Genomic DNA, 23,806 nt, shown 5'->3' with positions numbered 1-23,806 from the left:
TCTCTATAGCATAAAAAATCCTGGACATTATAAACAGGTACAATTGAGAGCCTCTGCCAATATGTAATGAGTATGTGCAATATTCATTACATATTCAACAAAATTCTTAAAGTGTTACCATGGTAAGTTATTTAGTTCAGAATCATGGTCATGAAATTGAAACCAGGGTAGGTATTATTCAAGAAAAAGGTGCTATACAAATTTTCAACTCTTCTCATTCTAAATCCTTGAGATCCATAACAATAAGAAGACATCCTATTAAAATCAGTTTTACAGCATCTATAAAGCCCAAAAGAGGCTAAGCCCTATTTCAACAAGAGTTCCAACTGCAATTCAGGACACTTTGTTACCACTTCCATACATGCATGGCTTGAATAACTAGCTTGTGTATGTTTCTATATACCAACATTTCAGCAAAAGAGGTCATGAATAAATGTGGGCATACAATAAGCAAAACTATTTCCTCTGATATAAAACTTAAAGAGTCCATGCAAGGATTTATAGAAGCAATGAATGCTCCATATCTTCTGCCAATAAGAAGACAATATGTGTAAGGAATCCCCCAAAGCTAGGTCATCAAGGCAAAATAAAGTATTGATGGAAATCGGGAAGCATCCAGTAGATAAATGCTGTAATAATAAATTACTACAATTGCTTTCAAACTGACTACGTAAATGTATTTTCAGGTTGCACAGATAAATATCCTTGAAATCTTAATCAATCTTGAAGTTTACTACTTATCTGGTTCCGCCCCCCCCCCGTGTCCCACATAAGTGAAATTGCGTAAAATGGGGAGCACCCTCTAAAATGCCTCTAAATGCCCAATTCAAAATATCTAGAGTTGGAGCTCTGGGGCCGGCTGGAGGATGTGCTGGAAGGCCATTGCACTACCCCTCTACCCCACGCGTGAGCTATTACATAGGGATGCTGAGCAGCCTAAACAAAGACCTGCAACATGTCATGTGGACTTCTTCCACCCTCACTGACGTCATCTTTGGGCTCCAGGAAGGGTCTCGTCATGAGCTACAAGGACTCTCCCGATCTTTCCCCCGCAATTTCCTAATATGATTCTCTTTATTTCCTGGTGCCGCGCATATACACGGTCATGATCAAGTAGAACACATGTAGGTGGGGGGATGGCCGTACAAGAGAGACATGAGTTGCAGCAATATACATTATGAAAGGATTTCGAAGTTCCTAAGTCTCTTTCCTGTACAGTGGTACCTCAGGTTACAGACGCTTCAGGTTACAAACGCTTCAAGTTACAGACTCCGCTAATCCAGAAATAGTACCTTGGGTAAAGAACTTTGCTTCAGGATGAGAACAGAAATCGCGCTGCGGCGCCGCGGCAGCAGCGGGAAGCCCCATTAGCTAAAGTGGTACCTCAGGTTAAGAACAGTTTCAGGTTAAGACGGACCTCCAGAACGAATTAAGTTCTTAACCAGAGGTACCACTGTATTTCTCTTTTACCCTTCAAGTATTTTTGAACCAAATCAATTTTGATCAACTGCTATAGTCACTTTTGTGTGTTTCTAGAATGACATAATTAGTGGCAGAATAATACAGCACTGAATTCTCAACTATCTCTGGAGAATGGATTCTTAATTATTTCTCTAGGCACTCAAGTGAGACTGCTACCTGGAAGATTTTTATTGCATAAGATGTTCCATCCAGATTCATATATAAACAGTTTTACTCTAAGGGAATGTGTAAGAACCACGAAGATAAACAGTACAGCTCTCCCTTACACTGTGCAAATTTGATTGTATCATTATCAGATACTGAAACCTTTTCACGGGTCAGAATGGGCACTTTCCTAAGACCACCAAGTATGTGCTGTGAGTCTCTGAGCTACTTTTGTAAAAAAAGCAACTGATATGTTTAACTAATAATATATTGTGCATTTTGAATATGAGGAGAGAAGCCCAGAAGGAGCCTTAATTATTGCTATATTGTTACAAAATGTATCTGACGCCTGCCCCACATGTAAATGGTATAAATTAGAACAGAGTCTCCTTCTAGAAGATGAAGGCACTGAAAGCAGCATTATAATGTGACTGCATTTAAACATCTGTTGCCTGAGGGGGATATCCACGAGAAGAGAAATGCTTTCTCATTATCTTCACCCAGTTTGCAAGAGATGTAGGAAGTGTGGTGCCACTGATAGACCAGGCCAAAGTACAAGCCATACTGATCATCAACCTGAATGGAAGATAATGCTAAAAAGAAATGGCTTATGAAATACATAGCCCACCTAGTTTTCAGTATCATCAGTATATTTTAATAAAGCTCTTAAATGTGTGGGAAAATATGTTTTCAAGTACAGTGTGTCTCTGGAAATTCTAGTTAAGTACAAAACACCTAGAAACACCTGCTCAGTTTTACGGAGCTGTAAAGATGTGTATTCTAAAAAAAAGTCTTTAAATTACAGTTACATTCACAATTTACAGGCTTAGACAGATTTATGGGTAGCATACACTATTTCTACAAGCTCTGCATGAACAGTTAATTTTACAAACTTTGATCAGACCCCACTACCTATCTTTGGCATTTCTAATCAGTATATTCTGAAGTAATACATATAAGTGGGATGAACTGAAAATTCACAGTAATTGCAGTATTTTTAATGCCAGACTTCACAATGCAATTTCAATTTAGTTGTACAACATAAGGCAAAGGTGGAGAACTGCTGACCCTCTAGATTTTGCTGAACTACAACTCTCATCAGCCCTAGCAAGCATGATCAGTGTCTACAGATGATGGGACTTGTAGTTCTGCAACATCTGGAGGGCCAAAGGTTCCCCACACCTGGCCTAAGATATTCCTGCAACCTTTGAAAGTCCTCCAAACCAAATACTTCAAGGTAAGAAATATTACAGGCGATATCCAACTAAGTCATACTATGACTTAGTATGCAACTCAGTATGACTTAGACCAACTGAAATCAACGGACAAGTTACTTAAATCCACAAATTCCTATGGGTCTACTCCAAATATGACTAACAGCAGATATCACCCTGTTGAGCAAACTCTGAATTTTAGAAGGATACATTACTTATGGTCAATGTCTGCTTCGTTGCCAGGTGCTAATTCTCACTGCAAAATATGCCATTCACCTCCAGTACCTCTGTTCATTTAGTTATATACCTGTAGTACACTCAGTGAATGGGGTACTGGAGGCTTATCTCCAAATAATGTGGAACTCCTAAATTTGGGCGGAACAAATGTCATTTCACCTTATACTATTACTTTACAACAGTGGAAACTAAAGAACAGCACCAATGCTCTAAGGTCCCATCATCCAAAAAAATAACTTCTTATCTCCACAAAACTCTACTATAAGCTCTGCAGAGTCACATACACCAACAGCCTATTTCCTTAGTTCCTTGTTGGTTTGTGCTTTGTTGGTTTGAGGCAGCCATTTTCCAGCAGAAACAATGGAGAGAGGGGTGAGATGAAGAACCAAAACAAAGTACATATTTTATTGGCATCAACATCTAATGACACCCCTCTTTTCATGTTCTTTCCCTTTCTTGCAAATACAGCTTTTAAAAATGTAACTTCTTCCAAAATCATAAATGTGCAGGCAAAATTAAAATAAATTAATTTATTAGTTCTATTCATTAAGAATGCAAAAAGTCTTTACCTGTTAAGCCAAAACTAGCATTAATATTTTATGCACCATATGCCACAGTAGTTACTGTTTTCTTTATTCAGAATGGCAGATCATTTCAACCAAATTTTTTTTAGAAAATCACCTCAAAACTAGAACCACTGCAGAAGATAGGTATATTCATTACCATTGTGACTTAAGTTGAGCTGGTAACTTAAAATTCCATCATACACAATCCAGTAATTTAAAGCACCAACATAACTGAATGATTCTGAATATATATGATTGTATATATGATCAAACACATTTTAATTGTGTCTTGAGACACCTTGAATGCCTAATATTGAGGCAAAAAAAGAAATGCTTTAATAAATATACTGTTTATTTTGTTGTGGGGGTCAAAGCCCCCGCAATCCCTAGGAGCTGACTTCTATGAAACAGGCAGAAACCTGTGTCCACACTGGGTAGCTGAAGTGTCAATCACCAGACAAGCAGAAAATCCCATCACCCATCTGCTGTCCCTTGCCAGTTCTAAGGTGGAGGAGGACAGTATGAGTACTTCAGTTTATCATTGACCCTATCTTGTGTTCTGAAGATGCTGTATAAAATCAGGGACAATACCACCAAGGCCACCCAAAATTGGTTGACCCTGTATGAAGGAAAGTAACTGCAAGTTAACGTGGTAAAGAATAATATACTGTACAACAACAATGAACGCAGAAAAGAAGATGGTGTAAGAAAATGTTGCCCAGTAAATTTTAGCAGCAGTCTTAGGTTATCTACTGTTGGACACTTCAGACCTGAAATAAGCCAAAAACAAAAAGTAGGCACAGCCAGCTACATAATACCATCACTGAAGTTTGAGATATAGTAAACAACAGTGTAGACAAACAATATAGTCAAACATTGTGCCATTGATACATATAATCTACTATGTATAAAAACTGGAGTACTGTTTGAAACAATATTACTTTTTAGAAGTATAACTTATACATACCTTCCAGTAGTCAGACTGTAAACTGTAGTACCTCTGGTATGCAGATAATGCTGCAATAAAAAGAATATTTTTTAGAAAACAAACTCAAAGTTTTAGTACTGTAGTTATAACAAGGTTATTTGCTGATAAACCTTGATCAACATAGTTAACAGGACAAGATCTAACCATGGGAAGTGCTCTTCCTCCTCCCACCCCTCTTCTCTGGAGCACAAAGTCCTCTTTCCTGGTTATCTGTGTTTTAGGAAAAGTGTTCACCAAGTTTTCTATTTAATCAAAGCCCAGAAACCATGGGTTAATAATGCTAAGTTCCATCTTTGGTTAAATGGAGACAATCAGTGTCAGTTAAATGCTTTACTATACTTAAAGGGGGTATTCATTCCCAAAACAGAAAAGGGGAGTGCTTATTTCTACAATGGGTTTCAATAGACAATCCTATGCATGTTTACTCAGAAGTAAGTTCCATTGTGTTCAATGGAATATTGAATGAAAGAAAATATTATGTCTGCAGCAGTCCAATGTAGATTGCAACAACAACAACAACAACAACAACAACAACAACAACAACAACAACAACAACAACAACAATTTTATTATTTGTACCCCGCCCATCCGGCCAGGTCTCCCCAGCCACTCTGGGCGGTTTCCAGCAAAGATTAAAATACAATAAAATGTCACAGATTAAAAACTTCCCTAAACACACACACACATATATATATATTCAAAACTGGTTGCATACTTATACTCTGAGCAAAATAACCACACAATATAAAACAGTGTTGATAGTTCTTTTACTTTCCTTCCAGTATTTTTTTATTGCTCATCATTTCTACACAGTCATTATGAAGCACATTATGTCTCCTAGCAGCAGCTCAAGTCATCTGATGAAATTAACTCTTGGTAGTTGAAAGGCATAACATTAAATTGCATGTGCTCGAACTATTTGGTGAGGATAGTTTTCAATCAAAATCTGTTCATCATGACACAGGCATCTAGGATATCTAAATCCCTCCATCCATACTCATAATAAGTTATGGGAAACCCAAATGTTAACTGAATAATTAGAATTTGTCTAGGTGTGGGGGAACCTCTGGCTTATGCAATGAATTTGGGCTGAAAGGTGTTCCCATTTGACCTGCATTTGGTCATTTCCCACAAAGCAAGACCATCTGTATCACTTCTGAGATCATATGTGACATCAGGTGTCAGAAAGCAGGACTCGATTCCCTATGCATCAGCTGATGCATGGGGAATTAACTCTTCCTTGGTTCAGGTGCCCAGGTGGGGAACTCTCACACACACTCAAACCCTGCAGAAAACAGAATTGAACTCCAGCGCCCATTAGCTAATGGGTGGGTTCTCAAACCTGCTGTCACTATAAATTCTCATTATGACATCAGAAAGTTGAAAAGTGGGTAGTTCTGCCACCTGTCAAAGTTGGTTCACAAGGTGGGGAGAGATAAAAAATCTGGCTCACTGGACCAAACAAGTTCTCTACTGCTGGATTAAGGGATTTGTCTATTATTATGAAAAAGCAAGAATACAAAAGACAAACTTGAAACCGTAGCTAGAGTTTATGCAAGTACTTCACACTGCTTCTCATATACAATTTACACCATCAAAGATATTAATGGTGTATCTATACCACAGACAAACTAACTGAATAGTAATTCACTACAGCAAGGAAATCCTTGGAAATCTAATAAGACTAAGAATCATTACTTTTCTACATCTTCCAGAATTCTTTGGGGGATGCCATGACAGTTGATAATGCAATTTTTTTTCATGTAGATAACTCATGAGAGGTCACAGAATCATGTATTTCATAATCTTCTGTGGGGAACCTAACAGAATTTCAGCAAATATCAAAAGGAAATTATATACAGTACATGAAATTCAAAATTACCAACAGTCTGTGGATTATTCTTGGCAAACTCATGTCACAATAATTCATATATAAAGGAAAGGCAGTTCTCAAGTTCTCATTGTATTCTAGCATGACCAAGAAACAGAACCCAAGGTTCAATTATATATAAGCATTGCTAGATAAGCAGGTAAAGTCCTCATTCAAATAGTTTCTTTGACATCCCCCTTAGAATGGCAGCCATTCACTTCTATATAGAAAACTGCCCAATATTGCACTTGTGGACATTTTTCGGGTGGTGAGAAAAACAATCTTTATTCAACACTGGTTGATCATTGCTTACTGACAGGGATCTTTAAGGAAGCATTATGCCTGTGGATTTGCTAGTATCATTCCCTTATCAGCAAAGTGCTATCACATATGAGCATTTTCAACGCTAAATAGACTTTTTAAAAGTCAGAAATGATTCCTTGTTGTCCTAGGGCACGAGAAACTACAGGTTAGCAATCTGAGTCTTTCATATAGTGAAACTGGGAAAAGGAGTTGGGTTCCACATACACAATTGAATGTTTCTCAGAATGAACAGTGGCAGATTAAAGCTTCAAGCATGTGCAAGTAAAGAGATGGGGGAGGAAAGCCTTCTGTTCAGCCTGAATACACACTGGGGGGAGAGAGAGAAAGAGGCATGAAATTTGTGTTAAGTGAGCATTCAATTTCTCCAGACCTTTTAATTATAGTCTGTGTCAGAGTTTTATTTGATAACATAACCTGAAGACTTTGTGTGTGCTTTAAGAATAAAAAGTACATTATGTGTAATAATGCAAGTCTCCATTTCTGAACATGTACAGAGTGTTAGATGCAGTTCTGACAGTGTTGGGAACTGGAAAATATGGGGACAAACAGATAAGAAAGACAGCACAGAAACTTCGGCAAGTAATAGTTGATTTGACAAGCATAAAATCACAGAATCGTAGACTGTAGAGTTGGAAGGAATCCCAAGGGTCATCTAGTCCAACCTCCTGCATTGCAGGAATCTCAACTAAAACATCTATGACAGGTGGCCGTTCAACTTCTGCTTTAAAACCACCAAGGGAGTCCAACATCTTCCAAAGGAGTTCATTTCACTACCTGACAGTTCTAATCGTTAGAAAGTTCTTCCAGGTGTTGAGTTTGAATCTCCTTTCCTGTAAATTGAATCCAATAGTTTGGGTCCTACCCTCTGGAGTAGGGGAAATCAAGCTTGCTCAATCTTCCATGTGATATCCTTTTAGATATTTGAAGAATATGGACTTCTTCTCCAGGCTAAACATACCAAACTCCCTCAACAATTCCTCATAAGGCTTGGTTTCTAGACCCTTGATTATCTTGGTCGTCCTCTGCAAACATTCCAGTTTGCAAATATCCTTATTAAATTGTGATACCCAGAACTGGACATAGTACTACAGGTGAGGTTTGACCATGGCAAAATAGAAGTGTACTATGACTTCCCTTATCTGGACACAAGACTTATGTCGATGCAGCCTAAAATATCATTAGCTTTTTTGGCTGCTGCAACACACTGTTGCATCATTTTGCTTAACACAAGGTCTACAAAAACCTCTAGCTCTTTCTCACATGTATTACTGGCAAGCCTTTTCACATGTACTACTGTCCTTCAGCTTATATTTGTGCAGCTAGTTCTTCCTAGATTAGTGTAGAACCTTACATTTGTCCCTATTGAAATTCATTTTGCTAGTTTTGGCCCAGTTCTCCAATATATTAAGGTAACCTTGAATCCAAGATCTGTCTTCAACAGTATTAGCCACGCCTCCCAATTTGGTATCATCTGTAAATTTGATGATCATAGCCTCCAACCCTTCATCCAACTCATTTATAAAGATGTTGAACAACGAGCCCAGGACAGAGCCCTGTGACACCCCACTTGTCACTTTTTCCAGGATAATGAGGAACCATTAGGGAACACTCTTGGGGTTTACAAATCCACCTAACAGTTACCGGTACTTCATCCAGCCCACATTTTACCAGCTTCTCCACAAGAATATCACAGGAGACTTTGTCAAAAGCCTTAGTGAAATCAAAACACACTATGTTCACAGCATTCCCCAATTCACCCAAGCTTGTAACTCTATCAAGCAAAAGAAATGAGTCATCTGGCATGACTTGCTTTTGAGAAACCCATGCTGGGTCTTAGTAATCACAGTGTCCCTTTTCTTAGCGCACATAGACTGACTGTTTAATTATCTGATCTAGGACCTTTCCTGATATTGACGTCAAGTTGATCAGTCAGTATTACCTGGGTCTTCCCCTCCCCCCCTTTTGAAGATGGAGACAACATTTGTCTACCTCCGATCTGCAAAGATCTAACCTACTCTCAAAGAATACTCAAAGATTATAGACAGAGCATCTGAGATTACATCCACAAGTTCCTTTAGTACTCTTGGGTGCAGCTCATCAGTCCCTGGAGATCTGAATTCATTAAAAGTAGCTAAGAGTTCGCTTACCACTTTTCCTATCTTGCACTTCAGCTTCCTCCTTGCATTGTTTATTCTGTTATTTTTGGGCACTGATTTCCTTTTAGTGAAGACAGAGGCAAAATAGGTATTAAACAGTTCCACCTCTCTGTCACCCAATAGCATTTCTCCATCTTCTCCATGCAGAGGACCTACTACTTGCTTGTTCTTCCTCTTACTTTGAACACAGCCGGGGGGGGGGGGAACTTTTTAAAATTATTTTTAACCTCTCTTGCAAACCTGAGGTCATTTTGAGCTTTGGCCAGTCTAACCTATCTGCAACTGTTGGCTACTCATGTATACTGTTCTTTCATGATTTTCCCTTTCTTCCATTTCTTATATACGTCTGTCTTCAATCTCAGTTCATCTGTAAGCTCCTTATGCAACCACAGTGGTTTCTTTAGATTACCCCTACCCTTCTTTCTTGTTGGAACTGTCTGCATTTGTGCCTTGAATATTTCACCTTTAAAACAACCTCTCATCCATCTTGGATTCCCTTCTTTTTGAGTATGTCTGACCATGGGATCTCACCCAGCAGCTCCCTAAGTTTTTTGAAATTGGCCTTCTTAAAGTCCAGAGTGCAAGTCCCAACTACACACAGCTTTCCCTTGCCTCTATATAATAAAGCCCACGAAGATATAATCACTTCCTCCCAAGGTTCCTCGTTCTTCCACTTCATCAATCAGTTCTTCCCTGTTAGTGAGGACCAGGTCCATGATCCCTTTGTTGCTTCTTCCAACTTCTGAGAAATGAAATTGTCAGTTAAGCAATTGATTGTGAGTCCTAAGTCAATGCAATCTTCAACTATTGTGCTGAGACTGGCCAAACTATATTCAAACATAACCAATTATTAAAAGCATTATTAATTTATTTTCTACAGTATTTCTATGCCACCTGTCCTTCTTCATATTGATCCCAGGGTGGAGTACAACAAAAACAAAGCCACAATACAATTTAACAGTCGGTGCTTCAGGGCCTCCTGCTGGCCCCAATAAGTCAATTCACTCAATAATTGAATGGCTGCATTCTGCAGAAATTGCAGCTTCTGGACAGTCTTCAAGTATAGCTCCACATACAGAATGTTGCAACAACTGTACTTAAACCAATCAGAGCTTGCAGAAGGCATTACCAGTCAACAAGGTTATCTATGCCTCCAGTGATGGATCAATGTGCATCTTCAAGCTACATACACACTCTTTAAGGGAAGTACAACCCTGTTCAAAACAGGGCTGCCTAATTTCCAGATCCTGCAGCCACCAACTAGAGTCTCGGTTTTGTCAGGATTCAGCCTTAAGTACGGGCCTTAAATTCATCCCACCCCTACATTTGGTGACCTGTCCAGGACCTACATGGCCATATCTGATTCAGATGTCAAGGGGCAGGTAATGCTGGGTGTCATGAGCATGTTGATGGCACCCTACACTAATCTCTTGATGATCTCACCTAGCAGCTTTTTATAGATGTTAAATAGCAAGGAGGGGAGCAAAATGGAACCTTGACTGACCCCAGACCACAACTGCCATGGGATCAAGTAGCTGTTCCCCAATGCTATTATGTGAAACCAGAAGCTGGTAGGAGTGGAACAACTGTGTCTCTGTGCCTCCATCTCCCAAGCCAACAGAGACAGCCCAGCAAGATACCATGGTCTGTGGTATCAAACGCCACTGAGAAATCCAGAAGGAACAACAGGATAGCACTCCCCCTGTCTGTCTTCAAACAGAGGTTATCCATCAAGGTGACTGAGGCAGTTTTGGTTCAAAAACTGACCCAGATACCTTATTGAATAAGTCTAAGTACGGTAAATCAGTTTCATCCAGAGTGCCTGAAGTTGGGTGTACACCATCTTTTAAATACCTTTCCCAAAAATGGACTACCCCATATATTCCGGCGTATAAGACGACTGGGCATATAAGACGACCCCCAACTTTTCCAGTTAAAATATAGAGTTTGGGATATACTCGCCGTATTAATAAAACGACCCGGCGTATAAGACGACTCCCGACTTTTGAAAAGATTTTCCTGGGTTAAAAAGTACAGTGGAACCTCGGTTTATGAACACCTCGGTTTATGAATTTTCGGTTTATGAACGCCGCGGACCCATCTGGAACGGATTAATTCACTTTCCATTACTTTTAATGGGAAAGTTCGCTTCAGTTTATGAACGCTTCAGTTTATGAACAGACTTCCGGAACCAATTACACCCATGTTTCAGTTTATGAACGCTTCAGTTTAAGTACTTCGCGGACCCGTCTGGAACGGATTAATCCACTTTCCATTACTTTCAATGGAAAAGTTCGCTTCAGTTTATGAACGGTTACTCCGCGGACCGTCTGGAACAGATTAATCCACTTTCCATTACTTTCAGTGGGAAGGTTCGCTTCAGTTTATGAACGCTTCAGTTTATGAACAGACTTCCGGAACCAATTGTGTTCATAAACCGAGGTACCACTGTAGTCTTATACGCAGGAATATACTGTACTTAGCTATAGATGTCCAAAACCTCTAGGTGCAGTTGTTGGGGGGGGGCGTTTAGGAGCAGACACAGCATTTCCTGTTTAAAGAAAGTGGAGGCCACTGCCTCATGCAAAGAAGCATTACACACACACACACACACACACACACACACACATCATCATCATCATCAAGATCTAACTAGCTAGGAAGTGTAAGGGTTGAGAGCACAGGAGGTTGAACAAACACCTTCAAGTTTTGTCCATACCAAGCTTCGAAATCTACAACTGATCCTGTAACTCCTGGTCAGCCAGAGCATGGGACAGCTCCCCAGACACCGAAGCAATGGTAACAATCAACGTGGTATGAAACTGAATGGCTTTACCCTCAAAGTGCCTTGCAAACGTGTCACAAGGGGAAACCAGTGGCTCAAGAACTGCAAAACCTGAGTGGATCTCAACATTTTTTTTATCACAGAACAACTTTGTCAGATGGCTACTCTAAAACAAAGACCAAAAATTACTCAAACCCCATTTGCAAGAAAGAACTGAGAGCCAAAGAACTGAGAGATTTAAAAGCAGGGAAGCTTTTTTACATTACTGCTTGGTGCACGCAATAATCCTCTGTGTCACATAACACATGCAACAAAGATTGCAGCAAAATGTCCACAAAACCATGGAGGGGAGGCCATTTTCTCTTTCTAAATCCCTCAAACTTTAAAGACATGTAGCACATTTTTTAAAATAAAAAAACTGCACCCATTTTTGAAACTTAGGTTTCATTCCCACAAGTGCTAAGCCAGAAATTTTCTTCAAATTATGCCCCAAAATGGAGACATTATAGGTGTTTGTTGATTTTACAATTCAAGTCAATGGAGACCTCATACAAAGCTCTGGAAAAGCAAACTAGCAGGATTCTGCCTTAGATTCAAAACAAAACGTCAGTCCAAACCTCAAAACAGAAGAAGTGCACAATCTGAAACATATTCCATACCAGTTTGGTTTTATACAGAGCCCTGGACACTGTATAAATTATTATTATTCTTTTTTGGCAATGTAATTATTTAAATTGTCAATTTAACAATAAGCCACTCTTCCTAAATTAATTTTTTTTAGAAAAAACATATCAGTTGTTAGTTGTTAACATTTCTGTGCCTTGTTGCGCTCCTGCTTGGCGTGGACCTTCCTGATGTGCCCCCTGCATAATCATATTGTGTAGCTATTTCATTATCTTTCTGAGTTACAATACTTACAGCAATACATATGCTTTTATTTATGTTCTCTATTTAACAGAATAAATGTAAAAACGTAATTAAAACATCATAAAGACAATACCAAAAGAAGACCTAAACCCAAAGGCTTTAGGTAATACTTTAGACACTGTTGCATATGCCCAGTGCATCAGACACTTTTAGAGGATCATGCAAAGTACCCATAATCCCTTGGATGACTCATACATACCACACATGTGCAATAGCTTTTGAGGTAGTACTAAAGCCCACACTCTTCCTGGTCTGAATGAACTGTCTCTGATGCCCACTATATGTAACAAAACATGTACAAGAGGGAAGGCCCAAGCAAAGCTGAGAAATATCTAATCAAGGTTTGGATTCAGGTAGGCCTTAAGGCTGCTTTACATATTCAATCACATTGCTGGGAGCATGATGGGGCCTAGGGATTTGTAAGCTGTATTTCAAACAATGAACCTAGGCTAAAAGGGGGACGAAATCGAATGGGTGGGTCAAGAACTGTTCCACTCATCCTAGCACTAATCTAATGAGTAAGGTATTAAACATTTACAGATGGAAAAACAACTTCTGTCACTGCCAGGGCACCAAGGGTCACAGAGGCTGGGAGGATCCTTCTCAGGAGGGTCATCATAGCAAGGGGAAGGCCGTCATGGCCCTATTCATCAACCAGAGATGGAGCAGCAACAGGCAGCTTGCTTCCCCAATCTCTGCATGGCACTCTGCTCCAACTGCCAGTTATTGCAGAACTAAAAGGATCGCAGAACTAAAAGAAGATACATGAGCTAGGTGGCCTAGGGCCACTGGGAGGCAGCTCTTCAGGAAGAACATTATGGCAAGATGGAGACCAACATGGGCCCCCATCCACCAGCCAGTGAGGCAACAGCTATTCCATTGCTTGGTTTCCACTCTCTCTTCCTTCCCATTGCTTTTGTTCATGTATATTAGACTGTAAGCCTGTGGGCAAAGACTGTTCAACCTTTTGAGAGAGGCCACATTTAGAAAGTTTTAGGCATTTTGTAAATGTTAAATAATAATTCCTTCATAAATATGTAAGAAATCCTGAGTAAAGACTGCTAAAAGAAATAGCAATGGACTTACCTTTTGGATAATCCTCCAATAAGAGGTTGAAGTGACCTAATTGGCAAAAGAAATCGGATTCGACTTTTCCTTCTGCTTTCAATATTAACGATTCATAGCAGCCAACAGCCTGAGGGGGAAGATAACAAACTTTATAAATATAATATACTAAATACAATATATGTAATGTGCTTATAAAATAAGTCATCATTTTAGGATAACTTTACCATTGCATTAAAAATATAACATTTTGGAACACCGCTTGTGGGCCGGATAAATGGCCTCTGTGGGCCGGATCCGGCCCATGGGCCTGGGTGCCGACCCCTGGTTTAAAGAGAAATGAACCATGAGATGACACAAGCCAGTCAGAAAGGCTTGTTTGGTCTACAGCAGGCACATTCAACTTTCTAGAGAATGTGTTCTACTCCCAGTGTAATAAAACTGGCAGTGATCTACCCAGTGTCATTGACCATAGTTGTTGAGCTTTTTTGGAGAGGATGGACCATAATTGTTTAACTTTTTTTAGAGTGAGAGATCACAGTTGTTGAGCTCATTTTACAGGGAAAGGCAACATTTTGGGGAAGATGAGCTGAGTGATTGATTGAGGGGAAGAGTTGTTGGAGCAGAGAATAAAAGCTTTCACAGCAGTGCCGTAGGACCGAGGCTAATCAGCACAGGGGGCGCGGCGCGTAGAGATCGCTCGGGAGGAACAGGTTGGACATTGCTGGTCTACAGGACAGCAACAGGGCAGAGGAACATCACAGCAATTTAGAGGAGCATGTACCAGCAGGTCATGCACTTTAAATTATAGATTGTTTTAAACGATGGTTGTAATCGGACATGTGAACTGCGTGAATAAAATAATACAACTAGGCACCACAGCTATTGTTAAAATATCAAGATATTTTGCTCTAATACAGTCAAACACAATTAAAGGGCTGAATTGATATTGTTTGATTTGTTTGGATTTTCTCATTTTGCAAGGAATCAATTTTTGATTAAAACATAAAATCCATACTCTGGCATAAAAGACAGTACTAGAATGGCATAGAAGGAATTATGACTTTAGAAAACTTAAATTATGAATAATCTTGCTTTAAATCCATTGATCTGAGGAGTGTCTTTCTCCAGACCTGCTCAGCTTGTAACAGTAGTGGCTTAGTGATGCTGTTAGACCGAATAGGAAGAGGAGAGTCAATGTGCCACTTACAGCAAAATGGCCTGGCACTATCATAAGACTCCTAAATTGCAGTTGTATCAACAGAAGTATGAAGGAAAACCCAGGCTGAATCTCTCATTGGCCTGATTTAGACAACACACTAAAACATGGGTTAGGTAACCAGTTAAAAACAATCATGAAAAAACAGCCTACTGTTTACTAATTATGTTTAACAGGTGCCCAATTATTATCATTACTATTATTACTATTATTAAAATTTGTATACCGCCGTATACCCACAGGTCTCACAACAGTTCACAACATAAAACCGCAATATAAAAACAAAAAATAGATAAGAAAAATAAAAACAAGAACAAGAAGAATCCAATGATCTCCCCCTAACAATAATATCCAATAATCCCAAGGTTTATAGTTGGTTTACACATTTTGGTTTACATTATCCAGAGCTTAGCATAATGTCCAGACCTAGACCTCTTCTTGACAAGTGGCTGGAGCCAAAAGAAGGCCAAGCAGCTAGCACAGAGCAACTTTAAAAAGAAGGTGTGCTCTAGGTTCAACATTTCTCACTGGTGCCTCCCACTGTGTCCAGCAATAGCCATTCTTCCCGCTGCAAAAACTGAGCCCCCCCAATTCATTGTCTGAATCTGTAATTTTTTAAAAAATAAACAAACTGATATTGCATTGACCACTTCACTTTCCAATCCTCATGTATGGAGGCTGATCTGAGGGTCAACCTATATAGGACTTATATAGGACTCTTGTCTCAACTATATGTCCCAGTTCCTTTGAGATTCCCATCCTTTAACACTTAGTTCATGCACAAATCTGTCCTATATCTTCTGCAGTGAAACCAGATGCAAAGAATTCATTCAATTTCCCTGCAAATCACAGCCGCCTTTAGCACAACGTGTCACCCCAGGTTCCAATCACCTTCCTAGCCAGCCTCCAGCTACTGATGTATTTTTTAAAAAATGTTGGTGATGGAGACAAATTCTCATTTAGAGGAATAAATTCTCACTCCAGCTACACTGGAGTCCAGCATGGAATGCAGCTTTTATGGCTTTGTGGTACGAAGCACGAGAAGGGCAGCTAGGTTTATTCTAAGAGCTGAATATGGATGCTACTATAACATAAGAGTGATGCTATTAATGCCAGGGGGAAAAGGGACTAGCATTTTTCTTATTGGAGATTAAGAATAAAAATTTAAAGTCTTCTGTTACTTGTTGCCTGCATGCAGTCTACATTTTACAGGGTGTTCCATTAAAACTAGCCTTTATGCCTGTTGCTTTCACAAATGAAATGAAAAGAATCTGTTAATAAAAGGGAAGAGTGCTACAGAAGACAGTTCACTTCCTTTCCTTTGTTTAAAGAGAGGGAAGCAATGTTGGAAGAATTTAAGTTGGCAAAATGACCAGCAACAGCTGCCTTGTTGTGGGCATGTGGGTATGATAACTAGCGCAGAGGAAGGAAGCAAAAGAAATGACTGGAGAGAATGCAATTCAGTCTAAAATATAAAAAATCATTTGCGTTATTCTGCCACCTGCTTGCTTTTCATGGGCACTGAACTAAACACTAGTTCACTTGTGTAGAACTTGAATTATGATAATTCTGCTGCTTTAACATCTAACTTTGTGTAAATGTAAAGATGTGTTTGATAAGAAAATGCACCAACAGAATAAACAAAGATGAGAATTCTGACAGTACTCATCTTAACTGTACCTAAATAAAGCCCAATGCTGGGTTGCACACTCCTCAGTCTCCACTACAACAGGAGACAATGGTGTGGGAAAGTTCATATTTAACTCATTGATTCTCTTGTCTAAAATAACATCCATAAATGACAGGAAAAGAATAAAAATAAGAGACAGAAAGAGTAAAAATTATGGTTACATTTTTTACAATCTTGAATAATTCACTTTGATTTACTTCTTTTTTATTAAATGATGTTGCTGCTCTTTGCAAATGCAGGGTCAGAGAGAACCCTAATAACCATGAGCAGGCAAACTAAGGCCCAGGGGCCGGATCCGGCCCAATCGCCTTCTAAATCTGGCCTGCGGATGGTCCGAATCAGCAAGTTTTTACATAAGTAGAATGTGTGCTTTTATTTAAAATGCATCTCTGGGTTATTTGTGGGGCATAGGAATCTGTTCATTCCCCCCCCCCAAAAAAAATAGTCTGGCCTCCCACAAGGTCTGAGGGACAGTGGACCATCCCCCTGCTGAAAAAGTTTGCTGACCCCAGCTAATAACCAACCATTCCTGTTATAGATACAGGTGTTTTAATGAAGTTTCCAGTAAACCGTGTGTGTGTGTGTGTGTATGTGTGTGTGTGTTTCTCTTGCTATTTTCATTCAGAGTTACCTAACAAGTGCACCCCTCACATAATCCCCCAACCAAAGCTCACACTTTATATTGTCATTAATTGCTGGACCTTACCTCACCTCATCTGCCCAAAAATCATGGAATAGAGAAGTTCAAGTTACATCCAGTGTAACCTTTCAAATTAAAATTGTTGTGAAGGATCATAGCTATCAAGTTTTCCCTTTTCTCGTGAGGAAGCCTATTCAGCATAAGGGAATTTCCCTTAAAAAGGGGGAGAACTTGACAGCTATGTGAAGGATATCCTTTAGTCTTATGTGCACAGGAGCGCTTCTAAATTAGTGAGGGGATTGAAAAGACGGTCTCCAGATTAATTCCAGTTATAGGATTCTCTACTGCTATTCAATCCATTAATATATGGCTCAATTAATGTGATTTTATATTTTCCTAGCCTCAGAACAAAAATGACTTAAACACCAATGTAATTTCTGTTCTTTCCCTTCATCATCAGCTTTCTAATAAAAAAAGGACTGCTAGATTCAAGTAATTCCCTCCCCTCACCCCAATTAAATATTTATTTTTATTCATTAAAAGTAAGAAATAAGTTTTAAAATGATGCAGTAATCTCTGAACAACAACAGGTGTCTGGTCCACAAGCCCACTGCATCAAGTCTGCTGCACTTCTTCCTCATTCCTCTCACTCTCAACAGTATAATACTTAAGAGAAGGAGACTCTGACTGGGCAGGCACTCTACTGCTTTGAATTAGTCATGGTGAGGAAAGTAGTAATAGTTGGAAGCTCTAACCTTTTATGACATTTTAGACTGTGAGTATAAGACTGCTACTAAAGTAAGTTCCACAGACATGTGGGAGCTCTTCAAAGTGGAACTCCAAGAAGAACTAGGAAGAGGAACTGTAAACACAGCAGCTCAGACCTACAAACTCCCCGCCACCAAAATTAAGAGACAAATATTCTCACATTCTTTTTACAACTTATATCCATGGATTTCCATTCTGTGAGCCACCATAATATAAATATATGGAATGATTAGGGTATATAACAAGTTTATTAACTATGGGCACCAGTTTGAATCTTCTTTGTTTTTCACTTGTTTCTAAACTTCCTAAGAACCAAGGATGCCTAACTGCATTCACATGGTATCCACATTATTCTAATCCAGGTATAAGATAGATATTTACACACAGTACCTATGTATAATTGAACTTTATGATAATGAAAACTTCTGAGGGGTCCACTACCCCTGTTCTTTTCAAGGTATGGGTCATCCATCCAGTGTTCGAAACTCCCATTGTTTTAGGCACATTTTGCGACAGGGAATTTCATTGGCGCAAGCAGTTTCCGAGCTCTGGGTGTAGTACTGCACCTAAGATTTCAGAGTAAAACTGCACAGTGGAAGGAAAGGAGGATGTTTTTATGCCTCCCCACTTCCAGCTACTCTTAAGTATATTAGGGGGGTGGGCAGTACATTCCTTTTCAGCTTTGTATTCTTATTATAAAAATGTTTGCCTAGAAATTCTGTTGTTGCACCCATAACCTAGGTTTAAGGTGCCATTTAGCTCCTGGCTTTCATATCTCAGTTTCTAACGCTGCATCCATCAGGGCAATCAAAGCAGTCTGCTTCATCTAAGAGCAATTGATAAAAAAGAATCTAGCTCCAAATTGGAATCATATTTAAGCACTCAGCATGCAATAGACGTTGAATCGAAACCTGTAAAATTAAATAGTCATCTAAAACAACTGAGATTACACTATGAGCAATGTTCCAAAAAGTAAATCTTGCACAGTTGTGCGTTCTGCACAATTATACATGCTTATATTCCTCTGAAATCAATGGGGTGTTAAGTGTGCATAAGTACAGCCAAGACTGTAGTTGAAATAAGAATAACACATTATGCTCCTAATTGATATATAGGTTGTAATGTTTAGTGGACAAAACAAACATTAAAAAATAAATCAAGTCTAGTTTATAAAACTTTGGTGATATCCGCATGCTTTGGACTTAAGGGTAAGCTTTAAATCAACATTTGATTAAATCAATTCTAGGTGATACATTCTAGTATATTGTATCTTTGCAACCAGTCAAAGATGCAGGGCATTGCTATAGCAATTAGAATAATGCCTTTAAAATTAAATACACAGGGAGTTGGTATTATCAGTCACAACTAACCACAACAACAGCTCTGGCCTTCCTTCTAGCAGAGAGAAAGTATTCTGTGTATCATCTGTAGCGAATTCAGAGAATGATGTTGTTAGAAAGTTATGGTACTCTCTCTGGAAAAAGACTGGAGAAACAAAAATGGAAGATACTGAAGGAGGAGATTGGGATACTATCGTAAACACAACAGGAAATGGAATTTGATCATAATGGGACATGAACTAAAGGATATACAGTAAGTAAAAAATTGAATATTAGCCCAATATGAGATCACTGTGGAGAGATTTTTAAATGGATATGGACGGAAGAATTCAGTTTCACTCAATATGGAGTAATGGTGGTGGGAAATAATGAAGATAAATTCAATATAAAAATATGGTTGACATTTATCAAGAACAACAACAATTAGAACCCATTTCCGACTTTGCATGGGGAAAAGGATTGATTCTGATACCTCGACTTGACTTGACTTAAAATAAATATTGCTTAACAGAAAATGGAGAAGATGGATGTTAGCATGGACCAAATGTTTTAAATAAACCTTTTTTATTTTATGTTAACTGGCAGATGGAAAATCAGAAGTTTTCTTTTTGTATCTTTATATAATGTCTGGGAACTTTATAATAAAGTCCAGAGATTGTATACTCATGCATGGCAGGTATGTCCAACCTGTTGATAGCGATCTACAGGTCGATCGCAGTTGCCTTTTAGGTCGATCGTTCGATGAAATGAAAAATGGGGGGAGGGGAAGCTCAACAACTCTTGGCAATGACAATGGGTAGATCACTACCAGGTTTTTTTAATACTGGGAGTAGATTGCAGTCTCTTGGGAGTTGGACGTGCCTGATGTATGGGATAGCTGCATATCCCTGCATTGCAGAGGGTTGGACTAGATGATCCTCAGGGTCCCTTCCAACTCTACAATTCTATGATTCTATGGTTGATGGAAGACCCTGTGTGAAAGACAGGGAAATGTCAAGTCTCCCAGGCTGAAAGGCTGGGAGGATAAAGGAAAAATCCCAAGTGAGATTTGGGAGGAACTACTGTTCCTCTTTGAGTGGAAAGGGTCAATAATTGCTTTAAAGAGAGGCCTCCGTATTTTACTTATACAATTTGTATTTCTTGTAGTTCCTTTTTTTTTTTACTGTATTACGAAAAAATTTTAAATAAAAATCTCATTCAGGAGGGAGTGAGAGAAAGAAGCTACAGAGCACAATGAGCAATATCCAGCTAAGTTGTACTTAGAGTAGACCCAATGAATTTATCCACCTATTTTAATTGGTCTGTTCTGAGTATGACTAACATTGGATATTACCCATAAAATATACTAATCGTAACCATACAAATGTAGCCAGAGTGACTGAGAGTTTCAATTAATTTGAATAGAAAGATGCGTCAGGAAAAGAAGACCCTTTTACATTTGAGTCCGCATTTATTCTCTAATGCCATACTGTACTACCTTTCTGACTGTTAAGGTATTTTCTGGAAGGACTTGCATACAACACTTTTCAAAGATGTGCTTGTTGGAGTCATAAACAATAATGTCTGGCTTCTTGAATCATTACAGCAAGCTGTTGGATAACATGCTGCATTATAAATGCACTGTATACAGTAAATATTGTGATTAAGCAACTAATTAAATAACAGCCCGTTTCATGAGCTGCTGCCCCAAGGATTGGCAAAGACTTTTGCATATGGAAATGGTGAGCTCTCCCAAGCCTACCTTGGATTTACTCAGAAATTATATACTCAGTATATAATTTATTCTGGAAAAAGCAGGGAATAAATATTTTCCAAAGCCAATCTGGGGGCTTGAGAAAATGCCTCACTGCCCCTGACAGTCCCCTGCCTTACTTAGTCAGCTAGTAGAGAATTGGGGGGCTTGAAAGGCCCAGCTCTCCTTTGAGGCAAGCTTTAACAAGTCCTCAGAATTGTTATCCATAGCCAAGGTTGAAGACGTTACCAGCACTTCTAAGTATCACAATGCATTGTACACCACTGTTGTCTCATTCACCAGAACAGAGACAAGATAAGCTTCTGCTCAACTGTCTCAACTTTGATATGACTGTTGCATATATCCTATGAATTAGTACTATGAATTTATTGTATTTAGGGTTACAGTGGATTTCTTCAGTCTTAAGTATATGGTTACTCAGAAAACTGAATTAGGTGGAGTGGAAAGAGAATTGCTCTTCATATATGTTGTTCCATATTACAACATACTGTATATGAAAAGCAATTCTCTTTCCACTCCACATAATTCAGCTTTGGCCAAATAAAGTATGTTGTTTCCATTTTCTAGCTCATCCTCTAACAAAAATACAGCAGTAATTCTTCCATTATCTCCCTCTAAAAAGTTCCTCAAAAATGTGTTGTGGATCTGTTGTAATAGGCATGTAAAATTAAAAAAAAGAAATGAAATACACATACTGTATTATGTAAGTTCATTGTTGCATTCATTGTTACAAATCCAACCTAGAGTTTACCAGAACATGGATCACTATGGTTACAGGTAGGTAGCCGTGTTGGTCTGGATCGAAGTAAAATAAAAAAATTCCTTCAGTAGCACCTTAAAGACCAACTGAGTTTTTATTTTGGTATGAGCTTTCGTGTGCATGCACACTTCTTCAGATACAGTGAAATGGAAGTTTCCAGGCACTTATGTAGAGAAGGGGTGGGGAGGGGTGGGGATGGGGAGGGGGGATCACTCAGAAGGGTGGTGGAAATGGGTGATTGACTGTATTATGGAGGGACCTGGTTTGAACAGAGATATCGGGTTCTTATCTCATTATACATGATAAGCGATCTTCAGCCATCTCAACCCTTGCTTTTTCATGCAAAACCATTTGCAGTCGTTTGCGGTCATCAACAGCTATCAGTCAGTCAATCACCCATTTCCACCACCCTTCTGAGTGATCCCCCCTCCCCATCCCCACCCCTCCCCACCCCTTCTCTACATAAGTGCCTGGAAACTTCCATTTCACTGTATCTGAAGAAGTGTGCATGCACACGAAAGCTCATACCAAAATAAAAACTCAGTTGGTCTTTAAGGTGCTACTGAAGGAATTTTTTTATTTTACATGGATCACTATAGCCAGGCTATCCCAGTTGGAAAAGGCTGCAGCTGAAGAGCTGCCTAAATTTGCAAAAATGTCCACTTTGGATCTTTAGTGACAAAGTGGGATCAAAAAGCACCCCCAAGATGCATACCTATTCCTTCAGAAGGACTGCAATCCAATCCAGCACACCTAATTCCAAGACTTGGTACCTACCCACAGTGCCTACATCTCCTCAGGTTTCAACTTCAATTTACAGGCCAGTTACCAAGTCCAGGTAACAGTTCACCACTTCCTCACCTGATGCAAGGAGAAAAAGAGCTATGTTTCATCAATATGCTGATGACACCTCACTCTAAATCCCCAGTTGAACCTACCACATGGCAGCTTATAGATGCTTCAGAGAATGAAGGAAAAGATGGAATCTTAAAGGAATCTACAGCTGAAATGTCATGGAATCTAGCAGAATTCCCCCAATGCTGTTTTCTGAAACCAGTCAGTCATGCAGGCAGAAGTGGAATCACCATATCACCATGGCTCCCAATCCAGAGAGTCTGTCAAGCAAGCTCCCATTATCGGTATGGTATCTATGCATTATACACAATATTAAAACTGTTAATAAATCCATGAATTTAAGTTTGTACAAGCAGATTATGAAAAATAATCTGAACCCATTTTACATATTTAGGAATGAAAGTTACAAACAGAATGAGTAATAAATATTGCTCCCTCAGCAAATACATTAATGTTATTATAGCCTTGCAATTAAACATGCCTGAGGTGAGCAAGAATTGCCTCTAGGCTGTTAAGAAAAGCCTCACAGCCTAGAAAGAGCACATAAATGCAGTGCAGTACTGCTCCCCACCTAAGGGAATACAGAATTACCATAGATGCTTCCTGAATTTCCTTGTCATCTGACAGTGTGCAGCCTGACTGAAAACAACCATAATGGAGGAACACAGCAGGGTGCAATTGCCTCTACCAATACAGTCCCCCCTTCTGCTGCCACTGTAATATGCCTCTATTGGGGAGGAGGGCACTGACCAAGATGAGGAAATGCAAAACATGCCAGTTGCCTCTTCCCAGGGTTATAGCTTTAATTTCAAAAGGTAGGGAAGAAGCTGCAAGAGCAGCCACTTTAGCACTGCTTCATTTCCTTAATATAACTACTTATAACATACCTTTCAATTCTTTCTAATTTCCCTTCTCATTGTCTATATTTTCCTTCTCCAAGATCTATGTTTCTAATTGCAAAATCTTCTGCCAAGCTCATCCACTGATGTTCTTCCGATTGTTCCACCGACACAAGCACTGCAA

The 23,806-nt window shown here is 39.2% G+C and overlaps 1 protein-coding gene across 6 annotated transcripts in view; it reads right to left on the bottom strand.

The window, feature by feature from the left end:
* KDM6A (lysine demethylase 6A) overlaps nt 1-23,806 on the bottom strand; it is a 104,997-nt gene that overhangs the window by 66,719 nt on the left and 14,472 nt on the right. For all 6 annotated transcript variants that reach the window (XM_035114894.3, XM_035114900.3, XM_035114895.3 and 3 more), the window contains 2 exons: nt 13,780-13,888; nt 4,611-4,660 (listed from right to left, as the gene is read on the bottom strand). In XM_035114894.3, coding sequence (XP_034970785.3) covers nt 4,611-4,660; nt 13,780-13,888 — 159 coding nt within the window. The remainder of the gene's footprint in view (nt 1-4,610; nt 4,661-13,779; nt 13,889-23,806) is intronic.

Source organism: Zootoca vivipara, chromosome 4, assembly GCF_965207765.1.
Source record: "Zootoca vivipara chromosome 4, rZooViv2.hap1.1, whole genome shotgun sequence".
NCBI classification, from domain to species: domain Eukaryota; kingdom Metazoa; phylum Chordata; class Lepidosauria; order Squamata; family Lacertidae; genus Zootoca; species Zootoca vivipara.
The sequence above is the reverse complement of the archived record's forward strand: the minus strand, read 5'-3'. Positions and strand labels throughout refer to the sequence as shown.